We start from the raw sequence: 25,281 nt of genomic DNA on the forward strand, positions 1-25,281 counted from the left end.
AATGTATGAATGAAAAACAAACAAACAAGAAACATTTAATATATACGGGTTTTGGATATCAGACTTTCATTTGTGGTTAAATTCATGATTGTATTGGCACGAAATCAAATTCCAACAAACTTAAATGGTTATCTTGATTTAAACTCTTTTAAATTTTATTTCAAGGCAGGAGACCATAAACTAAATAAATCAAGTATTTTCCCAGCCTACTATCCATGTTGGCCTATTTATCTCCAGCAGTCTGTTGTGAAAAGCGAATGCTTTTTCATCGTAATTCCATTGGGAATGTCCGTGTATTATTGCGCAGTGACCTTTATACCTCATCCTCACTGTTTTGGAGTGGCTACAAAAAAGGTCGCTGTCACTCTGACTGGAAATTACATAACCTTTCAGCATGACGGTATCACACACATCAAACACAGAACATCAGGGAGGTGGAAAATCTGGGAAAAGGGGATTGGATGTCAGATGGAAAAACAAATTCACAGTCAAGTCTGTTGAGCCACAGAGAGACTCTACACACACAGCATAGCAACATGGGAGACCAAAAGATGCGACATGAGCTTGTTAATGGGTTGAATGGGAACTTGTTGGGGATAACAGAGTTGATTCGGAAGTCCCTAGAGGCCACGAAGTTTGCCTACTGCCCCTACAGCAAGTTTCGAGTCGGGGCGGCGCTCCTGACACACGACGGGACGATTTTCACAGGTGAGGGAATGCCTGAATTGTAAAAGTTATGAAGGTGTACAAATATCAGACCATTTCAGCAGGGCTGGTTGCGTATTTTTTTACCATTACATGCCAACAGAAGGACGGCTATTGGCAGGTAACACTGGCACGTGAATTACACTTAATACACATGTCTAATGATTCAGTCAATATTACCCAGCTCTCAAATTTGATTGGTCCATGTGACATTCAGCAGTCAGATATTTTCTAGTTTTCACCGTCTTACACCTCAGTTATTGATTATAGTAAAGAATAGCTGCATTAGAGGAATGCATTATAAAAGGACATTATTATAACACTATCACCAATGTTGCAGTTTATCTTGATGCTAGACCCATTGTTTTGTAGCCTACATTATAATGGAAAAATGTTTTTCTTGGTGGAGGATAATATGCAGGTGAAATTATATATAATGCATATGTTTTCAGATGGCTTTTAGGCAGCACAAATATGGGAAAAAATGATATGGGGAGAATTTCAATGCGTTCACTCTCACAAACTTTTGCTTTACCCCGGGAAACTTTGCACTCGCTTGCTAAAATTTTTGGAAATAATATGAGGTGAGCAACAGGTTTTGTGTGAAAATAAAGCATGAAAGTGGTTTATTTTGTTTAAAAATCTTATAAATGTATGAGGTTGCAAGGCAGGCCTTTTACACCACATTGACCATTGATTGATATTGATAGCTAAAATAATGTGTTAATACTTATTCAAAACAATCACTTTAGCAACGTTCGTACTATTTTCTGTTTATATTGATAAAATAATTCATTTTTGTTACTGTCATGGAAATGTCAACATAAAAGTCTATTTTTAAAATACAGAAACAAATTATTATTTTAAAAAGTAAAGATTATGAAAGCATTGAATGAGATCCCATAATAATTGAATATAGATTTACAGTAGAAACTAAAATATATATTTTATTCTATGATATGATTAATATAATATTTTTAAATATGATGTTTCAATATAAATATGGTGATTATCTCTAAGGTGGACACGCAACTTAACATGAAATTTACCATCTGAATCAAAAGAATGGAAAAATCTAAACAAAAGGAAATGTCAGCCAACTATTAATTATGTTAATGATTGTGCCTTTTACCCAAACATCATGCATATTCTTCCATTATTGAAAACTGTTGCTTTAATTAGCTTGAACAAAACTAAAAATCATTAACAAGACCTTTGTCTCAAAATATATTCAATAATTTTAGCGATTCTCATTTGCTACTTAAATCTATAATATTTTTTTAAAAAACATCAAATATTAGATCAGATTAGTGCAGAATCAACTAGTGCATATCAAAAAGCAAATGTTTTGTGGAAAGTGCTACAGTAAGTTTTTTTTTTTTTGGCCATCTAGTGGTTTCAGGAAAATAAAATCAAATGCGCCTTTGACCACGGTGCACCTTTAGCCCACTGTAACCTAATATCAAATCCAGTGCACAATTATTTAGCATACATGTCCCTGACGTTGATTTCTGCTGGTCTAAACAGCTAATGCTATCGCTAACTAATGATTCGATTAAGTATTACAGTTGATCACTGCTCTCTCAGTTCAACTGTCACGAAACAGCACTCAGTGTTATTCAGTGACCATGTGTTAGTCACTGCAGTAAGGACAGTTTTGTCATCACAGAAAGTAGATAAAAACCTTGACCCCTGACCTGACAGGCCCCCTTCTGACCAGCCAATATAAATACAAAACACAAGTACAAAACACGAGATCGAGATGTACCCCATGTGTGTTTACAGTGTGATGTAACATATTTGGACAGCATGCCCAGTTTCACAGACGAGGTTTAAGCCTATAGTCCAAGACTAAAATGCATGTTTGCGCTGTTTTAACTGAAAGCAACTTGCTCTGACACATCTTAATTATTTTTCTAAGGCACATTTAAAAAAGCTACTTAAAGGAATAGTTCATTTACAAATGAAAATTCTGTCATCATTTACTCAACCTCAAGTTGTTTCAAACCTGTGTGAATTTCTTTCTTCTGCTGAACACAAAGGAAGATATTTTGAAGAATGTCAGTAAACAAAAAGTTGATGTACGCCATTTTTTTTACATTTGTCAAAATATCTTCCTTTGTGTTCAGCAGAAGAAAGAAATTCACCGTTTTGAAACAACTTGAGGGAGAGTACATGATGACAGAATTTCCATTTTTAAGTGAACTATTCCTTTAAATGTCCTAATTGAACTAAGGTCTAATCCCGGCATAATCTAAGCCCTGTCTGTGAAACCAGGCCTTTGATTCCTACAATTTTACACAGAGGCCACTGTATGTTACTAAAACCCGAAATTAATCATGATGTTTTCATTATTGCTCGACATCAGGCTGTAATGTGGAAAACGCATGCTTCAACTTGGGAATCTGTGCTGAGAGAACTGCCATCTCTAAAGCTGTATCTGAGGGCTACACGGATTTCAAAGCCATTGCTATTGCGAGGTAAACTTCTACTGTATTCAACAGGCCCTCTAGTGGCTGTATATAAGCGCTATAACGTCTGTAACCATTTGAACTAGCATCAGTATAAGTGTCTTCTGCTCTTTCAGTGATTTGTGCGAGCACTTCATTTCCCCCTGTGGAGGCTGTAGGCAGTTTATGAGGGAGGCAAGTGTCATTTACCACAGTGTTTCACATTAATTAAACAGGCAGCATACTCAGGTTTCATTAAACATGTTATTTTTCTTTTCACATACAGTTTGGTGCTAACTGGGACGTGTATTTGACCAAACCTGACGGTTCCTTTGTGGAGATGACCGTTGAGGAACTGCTGCCTGCGTCTTTCGGTCCAGATGACTTAAGAATGAAGAAAGTGAACATTCGGAACGAGTTTTGAAGAGCCAAGAAAGTCTTTGTACCTCAGAGTTTTACTGTGTAGTTAGAAAGAGGATTAATGGTGTTTAATAATGTGTTAGGGAATGTTGAATGTATAATTTATATACTTTAAAGTTTCAAATTATTATTATTTTTCAATAAATGCAAAGTCAAAACAGTTACAAATACGAGTCTAAACATGTGGCTACAGTTCAAACTTTATTATTATTTTTAAACAAAGCACATGATATGCAAATCAACCACAAAAAAGTGCAACAGTCATTTTCTTAGAAAAAAAAAAAAAAGCCAACTGATGATCTAGAGACATTTTTAACCTGATTCAACTGGTAATGTTAATTCAGATGCAGTTAGAACCTCTATTTAAATATTATTAAGTTTATGAATTAAAGAATCCTAAGCAAGTCATCAAAGTGCAAATGACATTAAAAAAAAAGTATGGAGTTTGAAGAAAGGCAGCACATGCACAAATGGCAGTAAAACCTAAATATCTTCTCAAGTTTTCAAAACGCAACAGTGACCTTTTCATGCACCACAGTTTAGTTAATTTGTAGTTAGAGATTTTGCATAAGGAGAATGGGTTGACTAAACCATTTCCCCCCTCACACACACACACACGTTTTCTTATTTCTATATTCCAAATAGTGACTGGAAAAAAGGCTTACTACGAACTGCTTCTGAAGCCAGGGCCATCGCTTGAATTCACCGGGTCCTGGACAAAATCATAAGGATGGGCCGTAGCGCCATATACCCAGCTGTGTTAAGACACATTTAGCCCTGTTGGAAGCTACACAGAGTGGCTTTATCTGGATATTGGCATCTTTACAGTAATGAAACAACCATACTGACAAAAAGACAGTGTACTTTGCAGATGGAAAGGCGTTTTGCCCCTAAAGCAGCAGACGAGCACATGGTGCTCTAAATGAAGAAAACCTCTACTCATAACCAGTGCGTTTTACAGAATAACTTAATATCACATAATAACCAAGTCATTTGGATAGAAAAGATGTTGAAAGCTAGAATTCAACATCTTTCACGTCACTACAACATGCCTCCTTCAATAGGTCTGAGGACAAGCGGGAGTCTTATTTCTGTGGCGTTATGGTGTCCAGACCGGGCCAGGCCGGAACATAGTGTCTTGGTAGAGTTCCCTCCATGAGCCTCTCCATCCACAGACCCAGTCGGTCCAGTTTGTGGTGGATCTCCAGAGTGGTGGCCTTCTGTCGGGAACTGGACCGGGACCTCGAGGGTCTGCTTGGCCCGGCTGTGGACGCATCCTCGTCGGACCACCTGCTACATTCGGCTTCCTCCCCTGTGAACACAGGTCTGAACAGGCAGAAGTACTTCTTGTGGCCGTTGAGCGCCAGGACGTGGCCAGTGTAGTCTGATTTGTTGGAGGTGGTGTCCTCCTCCTCTTCCTCTTCGTCCAAGCAGTCTGACGGCCTGGCGTCAGGAGCCGACTCCATGAGTGAATCCATCCATTGGCTGTGCTTGTCCACGTTTAAAAACGAGTAGTGAAGAGTCTGAGACCTGCGAGAGGAAGTAGGGATAGCTTTTTTTGGATTTGTTTGTTACAAAATTTGCGTTTAGAGCAGGGGTGCTTAGTACAGCTACTGGAGATCTACTTTCTTTCAGCATTTAATTGCATGCAATGCATTTAAAGGATAATTGTCACCAAAATGCAACCTAGGGTCTTTTTTGTTAATCTACCCGAGGAAAACTTTAGTTTAAAAGCATAATTAGAATGGAAACGCCACTTTTAAGTTTGACCGTATTATCGTTTTCGGTCAAATTGCCTTTTGAATGGGAGTGCTTGGGGCACTCTATGATAGCATCAAAAATCACTATTTTTAAAACACTAAGAAGGCTCGACACAACATGAAACTTTGCTGGAAGTATCACCAGGGGCTCTACACATGAACTCCAGCATTGAGAACATTGTTTGTGTACACAGAGTTTAACACAGAGTTTACTAAAAAGAACGATTTTGAACAACTCACTGTGTTTTCGTCCGCCGTCATTTTGACCTTCAAAAATAGTCGATTTCCGAATGTGAATGAACTGACTCTGAATTTTAGTATTGCTTCTTATAGGAGGATCCTTTTTCAAATACAAGGTCAATATTGATTTTCACTAACGACAAAACAACAAATTATCCATGAATTTAAATGGAACTAAGCTTTAGGAGCTTTCCATCTTTACTCTCCTCCCTGTTATGTTGCATTCGGAGATCGACTATTTTTATTTTATTTTATTTTTTTACTTTTTACAACAACAGGTGACATCATACAGTGAACAAAATAAACAGTACATTGGGACCGGAATGTCACGTCACCTGCCACCGGTCCCCTACCCACCCACGAACCAACCCAACACAGGCCCAAAAACGAAGACAAACAGACGAACCCATGCATACCAACAGACATTCACCAATACAAACACACAACTTACAAACTAAAACAGTAAAAAGGGTAGACAAAGTAAGTAGAGATGGGCAGGGAAGAAGGCAAAAGGGAAAAGAGACTAAATAAATGGGGTGGAGGTTATATATATATATATATATATATATATATATATATATATATATATATATATATATATATATATATATATATATATATATATATATATATATATATATATAAAAAAACATGACATACTGACATGGAGGGGTTCAATCCTCCAAATCAGGGGACAGGGTGAGGGAGTCAACCAGCCCCAGGAAAGGGTTCCACGTCCCAAGAAATGTTGAGGAAGAACCTTTCAAAGAAGATCTGAGCTTCTCCAGCCTAAGATTGTCAAGCACCTCTTTAATCCAACGGTCGTGCGTAGGGGGGCGGGAGAGCTTCCAATTGAACAGAATCAGTCTTCGAGCTAGCAAAGATGTAAATGCCAGGGCCCGCCTCAGCGCAACAGGGAGGTCAGTGTCTGGGGAAATGCCAAAAATGGCTGACAAAGGGTTGGGAGGGATAGTGTGCCCATAGGCTCTACTCATGGTGTCAAAAAAGTTAATCCAAAAAGTTGCCAATTAAGGGCAAGACCAAAACATATGAGTATGGTTGGCAGGGGACTGATTGCACCTATTACAGGTGTCCCGGACAGTGGGGTATATTTTAGACAGTTTTGCATTTGTTACATCTTGCATTGGATTAGTCCATGACGGGCACGATCGACTATTTTTGACTGTCAAAATGCCGGCGGACATAGCTACTGTGAGTTGTTCAAAATCGTTCTTTTTAGTAAACTCTGTGTACACAATGTTGTCAATGCTGGAGTTCATGTGTAGAGCCCCTGGTGATACTTTGAGCAAAGTTTCATGTTGTGTCGAGCCTTCTCAGTGTTTTAAAAATAGTGATTTTTGATGCTATCATAGAAGTGCCCCATTCACTCCCATTGAAAAGGCAATTTGACCGAAAACGAAAATACGGTCAAACTCTAATTATGCTTTTAAATGAAAGTTTGCCTCGGGTAGATTAACAAAAAGACCCTAGGTTGCATTTTGGCGGCAGTTATCCTTTAATGCTACTTTCCAGACTCGGAAATAGGAATTGTCAATTTTTTTTACTTGAAAACGACCACTGGAACACTACTTAAGTTTGGACATTGAATTTGTAATAGTCATCATTTGACAGCATTTCCAAATGACATTCCATTGGTTGTTCCAAGTGGAGGTGGGGAAGTTCAAGGTTGAGTTGTCTGAAATGCAGCAAGACTAGAAATTGGAATTCTCCAACTTTTTATTTGAAAATGATCACTGGAACGACACTTAAGGTCGGAGATCCAACTTGTGAAGTGAGAAGTGTCATTTGACATCATATCTAAAGGACATTTCATAGGTTGTTCCAAGTGGAGGTCGGAGAATCCTGGATTGAGTTGTTCGGATCGCAGCATGACCGGAATATTTTAAATGTCATAAGTATTGTTGTCAAAAGTACCGATTTCGGTACTACGTCGGTACTGAAATAAAAGAAATGTGACAATACCCTCTAGCATTTTGAGAGCAGTTGAGTGAATTCTTAAACACCTCTGGTTGGCCATTGTGTTCACGCGCTCAACATATATATTCGTGATTGGCTACTATGATCAATGCCTCAAAAACGTTGTCTTTAGAATAATGGGTCCAGTTGTGCTTTTTCAAAATGACCAGGGCTGTATTTCCTAACAGCATTGCAAGACAAAGTAGATTGTAGAAACCGTTAGCACCATTGTTCTCCAAGATCTACTAAGGCTTACAATGCTTTAGGAAAACACAGCCCTAACTATTTCCACACCTTTAAATCGTACCCTATGCATTCCTACTCGTCAAATGGCTCAGAGATTTTTCTAGTGTGAAGCCCTTAATTGAAAATTAAGAGCAGGGTCAGAATTAATGCTGCGTTCAATTCATAGTCAGATTATGAATATTCCTATGTTGTATCTTTGAGTTTTGAACTTCGGCTCAGTTGTCTAAAGCTCGACAGAAGATGACGAATGCTCCATTGGTTTTGCAGATGTGCAACACATCAAGTTGGGAAGTTAGTGTTGAATGGATCACAACTTAAACTCTGCAAGAAGGTTGATCTCCAGAAACAGGTTTTAGCATTCTCACAAACACACACACACACACACACACACACACACAGGCCTCACCCTGAGAATGAATATACTTCTTTGGCAAACTTCCTGAGCAGCACTTGCTTAGAAGCATCAGTGAGGATCAGCACTACGTTGATGTGCCCAGGCTTTAACCTGACTAGGTTACTCATGTAGGTGATGTCTGTCAGCTCCGTCACCTCCACAAAATTCTTTTTAGGTGGACGACTGTAACAGGAAAACCAACTCTTAGGAATTTGTCTAATAAACAGCTAAACACATCTTTGGTCCTGTTTACACCTGGTATTAAGATGCGTTTTGGTCGATCGAATGACAAGTGGACGACGCTAAATAATAAATAATAAAAACATTTTTTTGACCGGATTACTTTCATAGTGTAACCGCTCATGTGGTCGAATGTGTTTGAACATCCACAAAAGACCATCTACTCTACTGACCTAATGCGTAAACATTATGGAAAGTGCCCTAGCCAGACAGGATTTAAACTTTGTCGGCTAAAGTTCCAAATTTGGTTTGAAGACGAAAAACACACCAAGCACAATGTTCTCCATCATTCCTGATTTCTAACACACACTCACAGCGTTCGGCTGATCTTGCGGCTGTCAGAGCAGAAACGAAAGCTGCTGCTCTCCGTATGTTTTTCTGTCGTCTCCAGGCACGTTCATAATGTAAATTGCACAAGATTATATTGTCCATTACATCAAAAGATCCAAACTCCCAAGATACATTTACCCGCCCACAGACCCTCCTCTCACAGAAATCAGGACAGAAGTGGTTGAAAGTGAACAAAAGAGACTGTTTAAAACACCAGGTGTAAACAGGAATGTGTCTCCTTCATCTACTTGTGATATGATCGTCCAAAACGCATCTTAATACCAGGTGTAAACGTGGCTGGTGATCTCAAATAACATGCTGTTATGTTATGTCACTGTGCAATTTTGCCATGAAATTATATCATCTCAAACAAGCAGTTTCACACCTTGAAGTGCTCTCAGGTCCTGGAGAGCTCTCCGCTGTCTTTGGTGAATCAGTGGCCTTTTGTTTGGCTGGTTTTTCTTCACCAGAGTCACTGTTCATCAAAAAAAAAAAACAAAAAAAAAAAAACAGGTAAATATAATATACAACTCTCCTTAGAAATGCACTGGGATATAACAAACCAAACCTGGAGTCCTACCTGAAGGCCTGAATGATTACAGTCCCAAACAGGATGAAAAGAGCGGAGAAGATCAGAGACAGTACGGGCATCATCTCACGCCTGGGGGAAGCAGAACTAGATGTAAGCTCTTAGGTTTCTCATTTATAAAAAAAATAAATAAATTGTAGGGCTGCAACAACTAATGAAAACAAAACAAAAAAACAATGAGAATAGTAGTGCTCAAATATGTGACAAACTCTGCATGCAAATGTTTGCCTACATCTCAAACATGGCTTATCATTTGAAACATGCATCTAGTAGCCTAACTTTAGCCACTTTACATGGCCTCTCGCTCTACAGTAACCTAGATAAATGTGTGCTATCATTAGACGCATATCCAAGCGTTCGTGCGGAAGCTAAATTAGTACTGCGTTTACTGCATGATGTTTAACTCAATGTGCATTTCTCTCTATAGGCGATGACACTCCACACCCCTGCAACTACCAGACTGACTGATAAATGCCATTATTAGTTAGTTGAGTCTGTTCTTATTTGTTGTAACATTTTTTGTATTTAAAAAACATTTTTGCATGAAATGTATAGCACAGATCATTTCCATAATGACGAACGCAATCTAACAAGTTCAGCACAAATTAGCATCTGGTTTAAGACATGCTTTTTTGGATGTTAAATAAGGGTGCAAATACTAGTTAATTGATGAGCGCAAACCAGTAAATCACCTTGCGTGATTCATTAAAATGCTCTCCACTCATAAATTTTGCGTCTGAAAGGGAAACTCCAACAAATGCAATAAGGTCAGCCGCAAAAATAACTGTCCACGCCTTTTTAACGCTAATTTTGTGACTGCGTGTCTTTGCTGTGGTTTGCGCTGGCGCAAGCTGTTCGTAAATCTGGCCCCAAGACAAGGAAATACGTGGCTGGTTCATGACAGGCTTAAGTCTGACTGGAAAAGAGGTAAGAAACTGCATTTAAACAGGACTGTGAATTCTACGGTTGTGCTCACCAGTTAGAGTAGAGAAGATCAAAGTAAAATTGAGAGACGTAATCATACGCAGTGTTTATCCACTGAATCAGAAACATCTGGAACAAAAAAAGAAACAAAATATATGATTGCATTGATTATTTCTCTCATTATCATTTCTAGTAATTAGATCTTGAGGTTCAACACTATATTCTAAAATAGACTTTGAAATGGCAAAGTCAGAAAGACAAACTTATCCCCTCATTACTCTGTGTGACTTACAGACGCAAACTCGTTGTTTAGTTCAGGCAGCATGGCATCGTGGGTAAGGTAGGAGGGGTCTCTTTGCAGGAGCTCAAGCAGCTCATGGAGGCGGTGCTTATCATCATCACTCCCATTCCATCCACCCGTCACTGTCCGATACAACACCCTTCCAGCAGTGCTGCGTCTCTCCAGGACAATCACCTGAAGTCATACGCACAAAAGATCGAAATTCATATCAAGAAAGGTGACTCAACGGGCCTATTAAGCGTGTATAAGTACATTAATGTCACTGACCTGTGGAGGGGTTGTGTCGTCCTTTTTGAGCAGGGTGTCACAGAGAGGCTGCTGTTTTCTCTGATAAACATAAGCAAACCTGAGGACTTCTTTAGTGTTGGAGGAAGCAAAGTCAAAGAACGCCTCATTCACAGACACAAACTGCTCTCCTTCACCAGTAACGAGAAGAACACAGTACCTGTCAACCAGAAAGACAGGTGATGAAGTTTTCACAGAAACATAAGTCCATCAGCTACAATCAGAGGTCAGATTTCTTACTTCCTGCGACGGTGGAACTGTTTAACTGGACACAGCTCATCAAAGAGTTTCTGATTCACCAGGCGCGGAACCAGCAGAAAACGATTATTGGACACAAACTCGTCAATTATCTGCTTTTTCATCCCTCTTGCCTACAGGTAAAAACAGAAGAGGACTTGTCCAGCAAAACAACACCAACTGGTACACAGTCTGTGAGAAGACTTGCAATTGGCTGTTAGCAAATGGGGAGCAGGGCTTCACCTGTATAACATCAGCTGGTTTCTCTGTGTTCTCTTTGAACAGGAGCATGGTGGGAGCGTATGTGTTGATGTTAAAACTCTGCACAACTTGGGAGGTCTCGGTCAGGCCCATATCCACATAGCCAAACCTCACGTAGTCTTTATAGGCAAATGCGGTGAGCTGTGAACAAGAGTATATAACAACTTGTGTCAAGAAAATAGATTTAGAAGACTATTTGAACAGTTAATATAATAAACACTCACCTTATACAAAAGAGGGATATTAGATGCTACATCAAACATTATCACTCTTGGTTTATTCTCCTCACGCCAACTGTTTAAAAACTCGAGGTAGCTGTTATCCGTCACCTTGAACAAAAGAATAGAAAAAGAAATAAAAGGAATAGACAGAGGGTAAGGAGAAGAAATAAAAACAGGAAAGGGAGAAATGGGAACAGGAAGTGAAAAAGAAAGGAAAAGAGAAATGGGAAAGGGAGAGGGAGAGGAAAAGAAGAGAGATAAAAGGAAGGGGAAAGGAAAATTTAAAGCAGTGGAAAGGGATAAGGAGATAAGGAAAAGTGGGAAGGGTAATGGAAAGGGGAAAATGGAAAGAAAGGAAAAGAAAGTAGAAAAAAGACAGGGAAAGGGAAAGTGAAAAGAGATGGAAGAAAATTAGTAAAGGGAAGGGAAAAGGAAAGGGAGGAAAAGGAACATGAATAGAAAAGGAAAAGAAAAGGTAAAATAGAAAGGAAAAGGAGAGGAAAAGAAGATAAAGGGGAAAGGAAATAAAATTGAATAAAACTTCAATTATTAACTCTTTTTAGCATAATTCGTATGAATGTATATATTTATAGTCCATATTTGTAGCAACAAGAGCCAATGCTTGTATTGAGCGGTTAAACCTGACAACCTGAATAATTAAAAATATAGCTCAAGTCCTACCTTCTCCACAAGCTTCTGGGGCAGAAGGCTTTCCACAAACTGTCTCAAGTGTTCCCTGGCCACAGAGTAGTGGAAGAAAGTGACTTTGCCATTGATTAAACCAAGTATGGAAGGTGTGCGGTGGGCACCAAGATGGTTAGCCAGCTGCCTCTCATATCCAATATCCACCACACCGATGCCAATCCCTTCAAATCCAAACAAGAGCTTTTATTCAGAGTATTAGAATAAAAAAAAAAAACTAAAAAAAACATCTACAATAGATTATTGGAGCATTTTACCCAATACTTGTATGCTATGCATTCTTAAGGCTAACTGCTAACACTGCACCGACAGACACTGACCAACGACAATAGACACGTTTGTCGGATCAGTGTGTTGTTAGTGCTGTCCGTAGGCTTTGGTCGGCCCTTGTTTTCAGAGTGAGCACGTTCAGTGTTTAAAGGAGTAGTTCACTTTAAAATGAAAATTACCTCATGATTTACTCACCCTCAAGCCATCCTAGGTGTACATGACTTTCTTCTTTCAGACGAATACAATCAGAGTTATATTAAAAAATGTCCTGACTCTTCCAAGCTTTATAATGGCAGTGAATTGCAACCAACAGTTTGAAGCTCAAAAAAGTGAATCCATCCATGGCTCTGGTGGGTTAATAAAGTCCTTCTGAAGCAAAGCAATGAGCTTTATAAAACTTTATAAAGTAAAATAACTAGCTTTCGGCCAAACGAACATACGGATTCGACTTAAGTCTAAGCGCAACTTTTGTGAGTAATGCGCTGTACTGCTGATATTTACGCTACGCTTCTGACATCACAAGTTGCGTGAGTTGCGCTTTAGGCGCAAGTAGACTGCGTATGGCCTTAAGCTAGATTTTTAGTTGTTAAATATGAATATTTTTCTTACACAAACTCATCGCTTTAACCCACCATGGATGAATTCACTTTTTTGAGCTTCAAACTGTTGGTTGCAATTCACTGCCATTATAAAGCTCGGAAGAGCCAGTATATTTTTTAACAATACTTATTAGGGGTTCAAGCATGAAATGCTGAAACCATATTGTAATTGTAAGGATTCGTAAAACGCATCGTGCAGGCCAAACCGTAAGACCTGGCCAGATGGTAGGCCTCAATTTGGGGACAACCTATCAGAGTATGACCCCGATTGGCCCATAGGTGGCGCTACAGCAACCAAAACTACAAAATCGCTCATAACTCTTAGACCGTTTGCCCTAGACTCAAGTGTCTTACACCACTGTGATCCCTGGCTCAAGGCGGGCAAAATGGATATCCAATTTCGATTTAGGCAGGAAAAATTTTCTGGTATGTGGCATTTTGTCCAAAACCTACTTTTGCGAACTAGTCCCTGGTTTTTGGCCTGTCGGGACCAAACCAGTCTGGGACAATTCTCTGGATTCTATCGAAAAAAAACTTTTGCATTTGGCTGTAACAGGGTCATTTAGAAAAGGGGCGTGACAAAATACACTCAAAAGCCTATAAATCCTAAATGAAAACTCAGAACTTCACAAAAATTGGTGAGCATGTGTGACATAACATCATTAACAAGCATGCCACATTTTATGGAGATCGGACCGAAGTTGGCGCTATAACTGTTAAAAAGCTTTAAAACCATATATTTCCTGTGGTGAATTGCCTGTATTGGCTGTAAATGGTCTTTTCCATCTATTATGTCAGTGGTTACACGCTTGCTAAATAAAACTTAATAACTTTTGATGCTTTTGTGCTTAAAGGCCTTAATTGCTTGAACCCCGATAAATGCTGCTTGCAGCTTTAATTATATATGTATTTGTCTGAAAGAAGAATGTCATATACACCTACGGTTTGGCTTGAGGATGAGTGAATCATGGGGCAATCTTCATTTTAAAGTGAAATACTTCTTTAATGTCTGAAAATTGCAATACTGTAATCTGATGATTGTTGCCGTTGGTTGGCGTCCATCGGTGCAGTGTGAATTGGCCTTCATATCACACAACTCTACATGAATCAACTGTGAGGGTGATGATCCTGAACCTACCTAATGGCTCCAGCTCCAGCACTGTGTCCTTCCATACGGGCTCAATGTGAATGCAGGTGAAGCACCACTCTGACGTGATCTTGATCAGGTAGGGCCTCTTGAAACTATCCGGCAGCACCTCATTCATGTATTGGTTGAAGTGAAGGAGGTGCTTGCTCTCTGTGAAATCTCGACTCGTCCGAGGAAAGTGAAAGAAAGACTCATCGAAGTAGAAACTGTCATGAAAGTGCCTGAAGCCTTGTGGCGCTCGAGCAAAGTTTTGATTCTCGTCCATTTGACCAAAACGGTCATAGTTTGCCCTTCGCTCCTCATTGGAAAGAATCTATGTAAAGTGAATCATATGCATGATCGTTACTGGAAACATATTTCAAATGTTTACATGAATATTACACCAATTGTGTAATCTCCTGCTTATTTTATGCGTTAGACAAAAAAAGGGAGAAACCTCTCAAAAACTACTTTTGGTTGTGTTGTAAGTGTCCTGCGTGTGAACCCTTAAAAGAAGCCTTTATAATGAGCAGATTTTATTTGGGTGTGTGTGTAAACATACATTACAGAAAACACTACTGATCTGCCAAATTTATGAAATACAAATTGCTATAAATCATGCGTTTGCGAATTCAGTTCTCTTTCACGTCTTATTGCGCTTGAATGGTCGAATAGACACGCAATTATATCAAAATGCTCATTGTGTGGAGTATTCACGTAAACAAAGCTGGTTATGTCTAAAGTGAAAGCAAACAGTTGGGTGTAAATCAGATGTGTAGCAATACAATTGATACGTGTGTCTGGTCTTAAAGTGGCAGCAGCCTAATATTCCTCCCTGCTGCTCTGTGTCATTAATGTGATTGTGTGAATCAAACAAAAGAGAAAATATATTTTTTTTACTTTAATAAGAATACATTTATATTTAATTCATACACTGAAGACTATGCAATATTCATTTTTTACATTTGATTCCTATTTTTGTTATATTGTATTTGTCTTATTGTTTTTAATTTGCATTGTGCATTGAAATTTTAATTTTTTCTTATTTTTAATAACATAAATGAGATAAAACAACACAACATAACTATATAATGATATATATCATTATCGTGAAATACAATTTCTCATATCATGAAATAAGAATTTGGTCATATCGCTCACCCCTAATCACAGGATTTATTTACATTTGAAAATATATTCAAATAAAGACCTTTAAGGCCTGTTCACACCGGGACGAATTTCGCGCGCGATATTCGCCGACGTTTAACGCCTCGTGACTAAACAAAGGGCGCCAATGTGAGTGTGCACACCGACGCGAAAAACGCCACGCGTAAAAGCGTCATTTTTTAAAAAACGCCTCGGGTTCGTTTTTTTGGTTTGACGCGCCGCGTCAAAAACTATCCGACCAATGAGATTGGCGCTTTTGCTCACGTGTCTGGAGCTTCTGAAGTTACAGTAAAACATAACTTGGGGGCGCTCAAACCACTGATCTATATAATGACTGGATAGCTCATGACGTTCTAAACTGCCACTAGGCAGTGAAGCCACCGGAAGTGTTCGAGCGGCCATCTTACGATTCCCTACCAGCAGAGGGCTCCAGCGCCCGTTATACAGAGATCGGTAGCTCCGATGGCACTTTTAAGATGCCCCGCTGTGCAGTAAACAAGTGTAAAACGACGTTCACAAAAGGATGTAGAAAAACTACCCAAAGGTTGTAATTCAAGCCCTTTAAGTAATAATTTATATGCAAAATTGTCGCTATGCCCGTGTTGTTTTCTCCGAGGCAAGAGTAATGCTGCTGCTTCTTCAAAAAACAACGATAAAACAATCAACAGTAGCCTATAAGAAACCTCAGGGCAGCAATAATCACAATTACGGTAAGTGTCCAAGAGCGACACCATTTGACTTCAAAAGAGCTTCGTGCAGACTCCGTTTACCGTTAGGCTACATTAACCCATACAATTTTATTACCTTAACATGTACTTGCTAATCAAACACTTTATATGAACAAACTACTAATCTATAAAACACATTCGGTCTTCCGACCTTTTACTATTGTGTCAACTTATGTTGATATGCGCGAGAGAGAGAGAACATAGAGCGCTCGTGTTGTTTGAAGGCGGTGAGAGTGCGCGCGCGCGCGCGGCCGGGGCTCTCTCTCTCTGCTTGTTCTTATGCGCCCTGTCCACCTAAATAATTCGTTGTTACGATTACTTATTTGTCCCCTCGTTTTAATAAATCGTGGACACGTTGAACTAATTCCCTCCCTCATTTTGATTTAACGAATTACAACGTGGCCACAAGATAACGTGCTGAGGTATTATTAATTCGTGGTCACGAAACAATATTCACCTGAATATTCACCAATTCACAAAAATATAGGTCTGTAGCATTCACTATTTAATTAATATTATCTAACTGTTTTTCTTACCTGTGATGATAGCTCTTCAGTGAATTCTGACTAGTGTTCTCGTACAGCTTTTTATTCCTTTTGCAAAGAAATTGCCGTTTTTTAATAAGCAGGAAAAAATTCCCGACTTTAAACAAATCCATTTAAATGCTTAGGATGTTTGCATTGTGAGAATATACAGGGAGACTTTAGATTTTAAAACTGTGTCTCCTTAGGCAATGTTTTCTCAGTTAAATCATAAAATTTCCTATTGATTCAATAGAACGCGTGAGCTCACTAGGGAATACCAATATGGCGGCGCGGTGGCTTCACTGTTTATGACGTCATGAGCTATCCAGTCATTCTATATAGATCAGTGGCTCAAACACAAAATGGTCTTGCCGAGCACACATACGTAACGGCGAAGAAGATGCCGAGTAGCGTCTAAACACTGCCAGGAAGAAATAAGACGAGGAAGATGCAAGGCAAGATGAATGTAGAGCTGCTGGTCTCGTTGGTGTCGGAACATAAAGAACATAAATGACAAACACGACAGCGACTACAAAAATCTTGATAAAAGAGAACTGTTATGGAGTGGTATTAAGCGCTATCTAATGTCAGGGAATGAATTTGCATGTTCACTCGGCTCATTGTCAGCGAAAATCGCTTGGGTGTGAACACAAAAAACGCTGGCGAATAACGCGCGCCGGTACGGGCCTTTAGCCTACTTAATTTTTTAAAATAATATTCACAATATTATTGTTTTTATCTGTGGTTTTAATAAAAAAAAAAAAGCCTTAGTGAGCATAAGTGACTTCTTTTAGAATTTCTTACGGATACACATACATATGTATTAGGTAAAATGGCAAAAATAATAAAACCCTGAATGGTTTTGTTTTTACTTTATATTATTTCTTACATACACAATGCAACCATCGTACCTCGTAAGATTTAGTGATCTTGATAAACATGTCCTCGGCCCCTGGACTTTTGTTCTTGTCTGGATGCCTATGGATAAAGAAATGTGAACAAAAGAAATAAAACAAATGTGGCTGTTTTCATTCAGACATCATCATGAGAGAGTTACATAATCATCACACATCACACATACAGCACACTAATACGAGTCAAAGAGAAGGATGCTAATTATGAATCAAATGAAAAAACCTTATTCACAGCAAGTATATTCTTATTCAGAGAGTGCATGTTTGTGCTCGGTCTCCACAATGATCTCTGCACTGAATACTCACCATTCTCTTGCGAGTCTCTTGTACACTTTCTTGATTTCGGCCTGGCTGGCGTGTCTGGACACTCCAAGAACTTTGTAGGGATCAAACTCGGGCGCAGATGCTAATGAGTCTCCAAACAGAGCCAGGAGAAGAATGGCCCAAACACAGCCGTTCACAAACACACTCCAGCCTCCCATCTTCTTCTGCTTCATGAACTGACAGGATAAACAAATAGAAGAGACTGGGGCTAGTCACACATTATACTCAAAGATATATTCCTCAGGGAAAGAAGACTATTCTTTATACTATTCACACATTTTAAAATCTTGGCTAAAAATAAAAGCTACTCAACATTTCAACCGTTATTGCCCAGGAAAAAATACAAACTTCATTGAATCCATGTTGTCACAACAGTCTTTTAGACTCAATTTAAACATTACATTTAAAAATTATGAAACTATGCAAAAATGCAAAAGGTAAAAAAAAAGACAAACCACTGTTCAGTCTATCAATACACAGAACAAGCATATGTTTAATAATTGTAATGCTAATATTACAATAGATTTCATTGTTTCTATGGGAACCAGCACATCATAACGATCAATGCAAATCAGCATCAGATCAGCTGCGCGGTGAGATCATATGATCAGTGCAGTTCAAATGCATAAGACAGCGACTATTTACAGCAGACACAAACACTGTCAGAGTCTTATAACACAGATATACCGGGGAAAAAATCATTTCCCCTTTTAATGTATTCAGTGACCAGAAGCGCGAGCTGCACGCCCTACAGTGAATGACGCTATCACAGCAGTTATGCATACTTCATTAAACACACAAATCCTGAATAATGGTAATACCGAGGCTTGCTCTAATCGTATTTATCCACAATTTAGCAGCAATCCATATTCTCCTGATGGAAATGGGTGGATCTTTTCCAAAGGCTTCACCTGCACGGCACTTCCGGTAGTGAAGGATTCTGGATGAACACTTTCTAAGATAAAAGTCCGACTGATTTAATCCCAAATCACTTTTTTTTTTTTTTTGCGCATTCTAACATTTTTTACAGTCTATGATTCTAACCCTATGATTCTAACAGTACAGAGTACACATCTCATTTCAGGAGAAATGAAGGAGGAGAGGTGGTGAAAATTAAGAGATGAAGGCTAGATGGTTTTATGAGCAGTGATTTTATTGTATGTCCTAAACAACAGTACTACAATGTATTATTTTACAGTTCAATAAACGAGAAGTTAATACCCGTTCAGACCACAGTCTATGGTTCAGACATTTTTAAAGGTTTTTTTTTTTTTTTTTTTTTTTATGTTAGGTTATATTTACTCAGCCAAAATTGTTCCGACATGATGCAAAACAAGCGTAACACAGTGGTGGAGATATCACGCCGACATCTGCTGTCCAAACGGTCCAAACATAATGAGATGAGACCTTTTACAGACCAATTGCAAACGTTTTCATTAAAGTGATTCAACTTCTTCGACAGATGATGTTTTAAACTATATATAGGCATATTAAATGTGTATAATTATAAAAACGACAAGAGATCATAGGGTCACCTTGAGATAAACACCCCCTAGCGTCGAACTTTCGAAATTGCATGTTTGCCGAAATCACGTGACATACAAAATTAACGGATCCTTCATGACCGACCCATCACGCGCTCTCCGAATTACTGGTTCGACACAAAACATTAGAAACGTTTACGAAGCTTAATAAAGTCGTTTAAAAAAAAAAAAAAACTCCTGGCAGGAAAACCAGGAAACGAAAGTTCTGCGACCCCAGTGAATGAGTTAAGTGACCGGTTTCTGACGCATCAAAGTAGCATTTTCTTTTGTAAGTCTGTCAAAGATGTTCTCTTTCTGCTGTTAACGTTACACCGCTAACATTATGCCAGAAGATTAAGTGGCCAAAGAAGTCATTGCATCGCTCGCTCAACAACCAAGGAGCAAAACAACTGCTGGGGAACCCAAGGATGTCAAGGAACAGTTCAGTCTGAACCGTCTGAACTCATTACTTATGTAAATCCTTTCAACCACCCTCAGATTGCCCCGCTCGATTTGAAAATTGGTGGGCATTGGTTCCCAAGTTTTTTCAGATTGAAAAAAGACCACCCATTCCCATTTCACCAAGAGAAGGTAAGTGGCAATATTATTATTTATCTACACTTCCAGTTTCTAGCTTTTCATCAGTACCCCACTGCAAAAAATGACTTTCTTACTTATTTTTGTCCGGTTTCCAGTCCAAATATCTAAAATTCTTAAATCAAGATGCATTTACTAGATAAGTAAAATTAGATAAGATATTATGTATTGTTTTGCGGGGAAGTGAGTTTTTGCTTAAAACAAGCAAAATTATCTGTCCATGGGGTAAGAGAAATAATCTTAATTCAAACAGAAACAAGATAATTTTTCTTACCCCATGGACAGATAATTTTGTTTGTTTTAAGCAAAAACTCACTTAAAGGAGAACTCCGGTAAATTTTAACAGGGAGCTGTATAAACGTACCTGTATTTACATCCTGATTTCGGTCGAAGTCCACAGTAATCGATTGTCGAGTTCACGCGCATAGGTTTAGTACCTATGATCACGCGCGTGAACTCGACAATCGACTACTGTGGCCTTCGACCGAAAACAGGATGTAAACACAGGTATTTGCGCTGGCTGAATAAACATCATTTTTATTAATATCTTTCACATCTACTGCAGTCAGATTAACCCGCGTTCACCCCGAAGGAATCACTCACATTTTCTGTGCACTTGTAATGACACATCAAGGATGTTAAGAGGCTAAAAGCAGGTTTAGTACTTGCCCCATTGAAGTCAACAGGGTGCAAATTTTAAAAAGAGGATAACATGGTGTAGGCAACACCGATTTTTGTCGTTTTTCTCTGTACTGACAGCACTCCAAATTTACAAAAAAATGAGCTCAATGTTAAAATTGACCGGAGTTCTCCTTTAATTTAATAATATCTTATAGCATTTTACTACTTTAGTAAATGCATCTTGATTTAAGATTTTTTTTTGATATTTGGACTGGAAACAAGACAAAAATACTGAGTAAGAAAAGCATTTTTTTGCAGTGTAAAATGAGTGATATTTAAATTTCTGACACAAAAGGTCAAAATTTCCATGTGCCAGTTGTAGCCTAAAACATTGACTTCAATGTTCAACAAATCCCATCCTCGAGCATTTTAGTTTTCATAAAATGTCACTCTAATGTCATTTGTCTCCCTGGACTCATTGATAGACTTTTGTCCACTGTAGTAGACATTATATTTTAGTGAATTTCTAACATGCATGTCACAGTTTTAATTCTGGATGTCCTGAAACGAGCACATTCTGGGCTTTTTTTTTTAGAGATACCAAATGTTTGGAGGTTTCACCTTGACAACAACTTTTCCTTGGTCTTTAAAAATGACTGACATTAATTTAGTGATCAAATTTAAGCACTCTTATGGGAATATGATAATATTTTGTAATTATCATTTAAATCTGACAAATTTTCTAGGCTAATTGTTTGTCATAAATCATCATCTCATAAAAAATGTTATGGGGTTTCTAATCAAAATATGACTTTCTTTTACAAAACAGGGCATTGATTTCAGACGTGTCGACTGTCCAACAGGACTTGAATCATGTTTATCAGGCATTTTGGGAGACACGAGAAGTCACAGTGAATAGGGAAAACAATTATATATTAATATTCTTATGAAATATTAGATATGAAAATGTTGCCAATTATGACTCCCATTATTACACTTCTTTTTTTCATTACATGTTGCCCCACATGCAAATTAGATTGTATTGAAAGGGACCCCATTTATGTCCATTTTACCCACATATTGCATAAAGTAAAATGGTATATCGATTCATTCCGTTGTATCTTTCACAACATAGTTGAGAATCATCTTTATACACATTTTGGTTAAAAAAAATCTTAAAAAATCTGAAACCTTAAAATTAATTGGTGAATGAAAAAAGATCCCATTGTTTTTGCCTATACATGTAATTTCATGTCTTTTAATTTTGTTAATAACTTAGTCTGGGTGTCCACTACAGTGGACATAGCATAACTAATTAATAAAAAAAAAATTCTTCCAAAAATGTTTTATTTTCCCCCATTTGTTTCTTATGCTCAGTCTAAACAATGTAATGACATGAAAAAATACTGGGTCTCAGGAGGCTTTTTATTTATTTTGTCATGATTATTACTCGCACAGATTTTTGAGTTCATATTAATGGACATGGAACATTTGACATTTAACTACTAAAAACTAAGCAACTGTTTAAAATGACTAAACTCATATCTAATGAGAGGCTGTGGTCAATAAAAGCACAGGGAGCCAGTGTTTTAACATGCTTGTAAACCAGATGTGGTTGAGAGAATGATTTGCTTCATTGACGACAGACAGTTCAAGCACTCTCTAACCCGAACATTTGCTCATTAATTTGGCCAAGAACATGTTTACTGGATGAGATCTGACGTTTCTGGAAAAAAGTGATTCGTATAAATCAGTCAGACCTAGTTTCCTTTGGATTGTTTGCCAAAATGTTGTCATCATTTTAGATTTAGTGGCCAGGTTGGTGTTCTCTTTATTCACAGTGTGTGCGTCCAAGTGTGTGTGTTTTAATGACAGTTCTCGGTATGTGACTCTGTCAGGTATTTTGTTTATTTGTGCTTCTCAAGGGGTATTTTATTTCATGTTGCCATTAAGCGCTGCTTTAGCTTTCAGTTTTAATCTAGAGAATCCTCCCTAGAAAAATCTGACAACCAAAGTCAGCATACAAAATTAGCCGAATGTATTATTATTATTAAAAGATTGTTAGGATGGTTGACCTGGTATAGAACCAGCAATACAGAATATTTCACACCATTTTACTTGCACCATTGATTTTAGATGGTAGTGTTTTATTTTTAATTTATTTAGAATATAGAATTTTAATATCAGCCATAACATGAAAATTATTACTAGTATAACCAGATTATTTTTATATTGATGCATCTCTAAGGATATTAATCCAATATTTTAAAGAAATTACAAAAGGATCCAGTAGAGAGTGTAGATTTAAAGTACCCGTGCTATTTTAAAGGTTCCTCATTTTGTTTTGGAGTCTCCTACAATAGGTTTTCATGCTTCCAGGGTCAATAAACCCTGGGCGTGACATGAAGCCGCAAAAGCTGCGCTACATTTAGAATTGATTGTGATTTATTTAGGGAAAACTACCCTATTTTCATCATTTACATTGCACATCACCTCATTTCAGAAAATGGTTTGTTGGAAGATTCAGTCTCTTTAAACCCCTCCTTTCTGAGAGCTTCCTCTGCTCTGATTGGTCAGCTGGCCCAGTCTGTTGTGATTGGTCAACCGCTTGTGTTGGAAACACAGCGCCTATTACATCTGAAATTCAGCTCCAGATCTTCCTCAGGACTTGTTACACAGTGATATGAACAGTAATAATGGTGTCGGTTTTACTGTGTTAAAGGGGTGGTATAATGCTCTTTTCACAAGATGTAAAATAAGTCTCTGATGTCCCCAGAGTGTGTATGTGAAATTTTAGCTCAAAATACCCCACAGATATTTGTATATAGCATGTTAAAATTGTCACTTTTTAAGGGTGAGCAAAAATGCACCGTTTTTGTGTCTGTCCCTTTAAATGCAAATGAGCTGCTGCTCCCAGCACGAGGGGCAGAGCTACAACAGCTTGTGTCCTGAAAATTTCAAAAACTTTTTTTGTTTATGTTTAAATGTATGTAGCTGATGTAGAGTTAACTATCTTCTAGTCATTGATTAGCAAATTTCTGTCATAATAATCTATAAATCGCATTCCCGGGGGCGGGGTTTATGTAAATTTTAGGGTTAGTGATGTCACTAACCCGGGAGGAATGTGGTGTAGTTTCTACCAGCCGTTTGTTGTAGTCTTTAAAAAGCAATTTCTTTAAAAGCAAATATCTCCCTTTGCTTTGAACTTTGAGCATCGTAACTTTGCAGATGTTGTTTATGCTCACACAGAAACATTACACACTAACTAAAGTTAGAAAAGTGAAATCATAATCAACCACCCCTTTAATTTGAGCCTGAGTCCTTTTGAAGTGCCTCAAAATGGATTGGCAACGCAGAAAACAGCATCATCTCGACATGTCGGCAACATGAACCAAACCTTTCCAGTCTCAGCTGCAACTACATATTTTAAGGGGTCAAGTAGACGTTGTTCACGGGCAGCCAATGAAGACTACAGGCTGGCATTTTGCAAATTTGTTACAAACCTACATAGATATGAAACAGGAAGTGAGATTGTAATTGATGACGACTTGTTTCAGCTGTTCAGAATTTATTGTTTCGTGAAGGAGACAATACATTTATTTGTCTTGCACTTTGTTATTGGAAACTTTGCAGACCTTTTACATTCACAAACAGCTGTATTACACTACATTAAAGGTAAAATTCATAACAGGGAACTTTAATGTATGTTAAATGTCACATGTGTTTACATTTCAATCTTTATTTATATATTTCATTTTTATAGATATATATATTTAAATGTATATATATCCGTGATCTCATGGTTATAAGTTCCAACTAGTGTTGTCATGATAGTGGAATTTCTAACTTCGATACAATACAAATTAGTGCAAAATATTGGAAATAATGCGAAAGTGAAAATAAAGTTTATCCTTAATTCTTGTCAACTCGCTGATGGAGAGAAGAGAGAGTGAGAAACCTCAGGTGGTGTTAGTGTATCGAAAATTAGTATTCCAAATCAAACAACTAGTATTTTGACAACAATATTTCCAAGTACAAATGATCTGGTCAAGTTACATTTAAAGGCTGATGGCCTGATCATTTTGATAATTTCTCTAATCATCTGTTTGATAACGGTTGTCAATCATTGATTTTTCTGGCTTTAGAGGCTCATTGTTAGACTGTCTTGAAGAGGCCAGAGACGATGTAGTCTGTGTGAACTCCATCCAGCAGTCCAGTGCCGCTATTGTGAACGAACCAACAAGGCACTTGCTCTCCGTTCTTCACATCTTGTCTGAAATCTCTCTGCCAGCCCCTGTTGACACAGAATAATTCAGTGTAATTGTGATCGACCCCTCCATGTTCAATGAAAGGGTAAACTGCACAGTGTCTTAAATTCACCTGGTAACTACAAGCTCTTGTCCCTTAACAAACATGATGGCATCTGGTTTCTTTGGATCCTTTCCTGGAAACGGTTCACTCACTTCAAACTCCAATCCATGGTAGAACTGACCTAAAGAGCCGTGAACAAGTTCAGAGTGAAACCGTCACAGACTGTGTCGCTCAGTAGAAGTTAAGCTGAGTTTACAGCATTTGTGGAATAATGCTGATTACCACAGACATTGAC

The 25,281-nt window shown here is 38.1% G+C and overlaps 3 protein-coding genes across 4 annotated transcripts in view; 1 reads left to right on the plus strand and 2 right to left on the minus strand.

The window, feature by feature from the left end:
- Nucleotides 1-424: 424 nt before the first annotated feature.
- cdab (cytidine deaminase b) lies at nucleotides 425-3,738 on the plus strand. The gene is made up of 4 exons (XM_081357247.1): nucleotides 425-708; nucleotides 3,074-3,185; nucleotides 3,293-3,350; nucleotides 3,442-3,738. The coding sequence occupies exons 1-4, from the start codon at nucleotides 462-464 to the stop codon at nucleotides 3,577-3,579; spliced, it is 555 nt and encodes a 184-aa protein (XP_081213373.1). The 5' UTR covers nucleotides 425-461; the 3' UTR covers nucleotides 3,580-3,738.
- On the minus strand, nucleotides 3,402-18,866 carry dnajc16l (DnaJ (Hsp40) homolog, subfamily C, member 16 like). 2 transcript variants are annotated; one of them, XR_014029456.1, is made up of 16 exons: nucleotides 18,756-18,851; nucleotides 17,917-18,110; nucleotides 17,608-17,674; nucleotides 14,290-14,611; nucleotides 12,262-12,446; nucleotides 11,584-11,688; nucleotides 11,342-11,500; nucleotides 11,102-11,232; nucleotides 10,844-11,021; nucleotides 10,568-10,750; nucleotides 10,328-10,404; nucleotides 9,343-9,423; nucleotides 9,148-9,237; nucleotides 8,205-8,375; nucleotides 4,237-5,105; nucleotides 3,402-3,613 (listed from the first exon to the last, which is right to left on the minus strand). XR_014029456.1 is itself a non-coding variant. In XM_081357246.1 (15 exons), the coding sequence occupies exons 2-15, from the start codon at nucleotides 18,105-18,107 to the stop codon at nucleotides 4,661-4,663; spliced, it is 2,385 nt and encodes a 794-aa protein (XP_081213372.1). In that variant the 5' UTR covers nucleotides 18,108-18,110; nucleotides 18,756-18,866; the 3' UTR covers nucleotides 3,739-4,660. The 2 variants fall into 2 exon arrangements, 1 of the variants encoding a protein (XP_081213372.1); XM_081357246.1 differs by lacking the exon at nucleotides 3,402-3,613 and having other exon boundaries at nucleotides 3,739-5,105; nucleotides 18,756-18,866.
- A 5,349-nt stretch (nucleotides 18,867-24,215) lies between these two features.
- Nucleotides 24,216-25,281, minus strand: part of itih3a.1 (inter-alpha-trypsin inhibitor heavy chain 3a, tandem duplicate 1) — a 31,340-nt gene continuing 30,274 nt past the window's right edge. The window contains exons 22-23 of the mRNA XM_081357624.1: nucleotides 25,056-25,167; nucleotides 24,216-24,969 (exon numbers count right to left, since the gene is read on the minus strand). Coding sequence (XP_081213750.1) covers nucleotides 24,831-24,969; nucleotides 25,056-25,167 — 251 coding nt within the window. The 3' untranslated portion in view covers nucleotides 24,216-24,830. The remainder of the gene's footprint in view (nucleotides 24,970-25,055; nucleotides 25,168-25,281) is intronic.

The sequence above is a fragment of the Scardinius erythrophthalmus genome (genome assembly GCF_964197995.2).
Source record: "Scardinius erythrophthalmus genome assembly, chromosome: 25".
Taxonomy (NCBI): Eukaryota; Metazoa; Chordata; class Actinopteri; order Cypriniformes; family Leuciscidae; genus Scardinius; species Scardinius erythrophthalmus.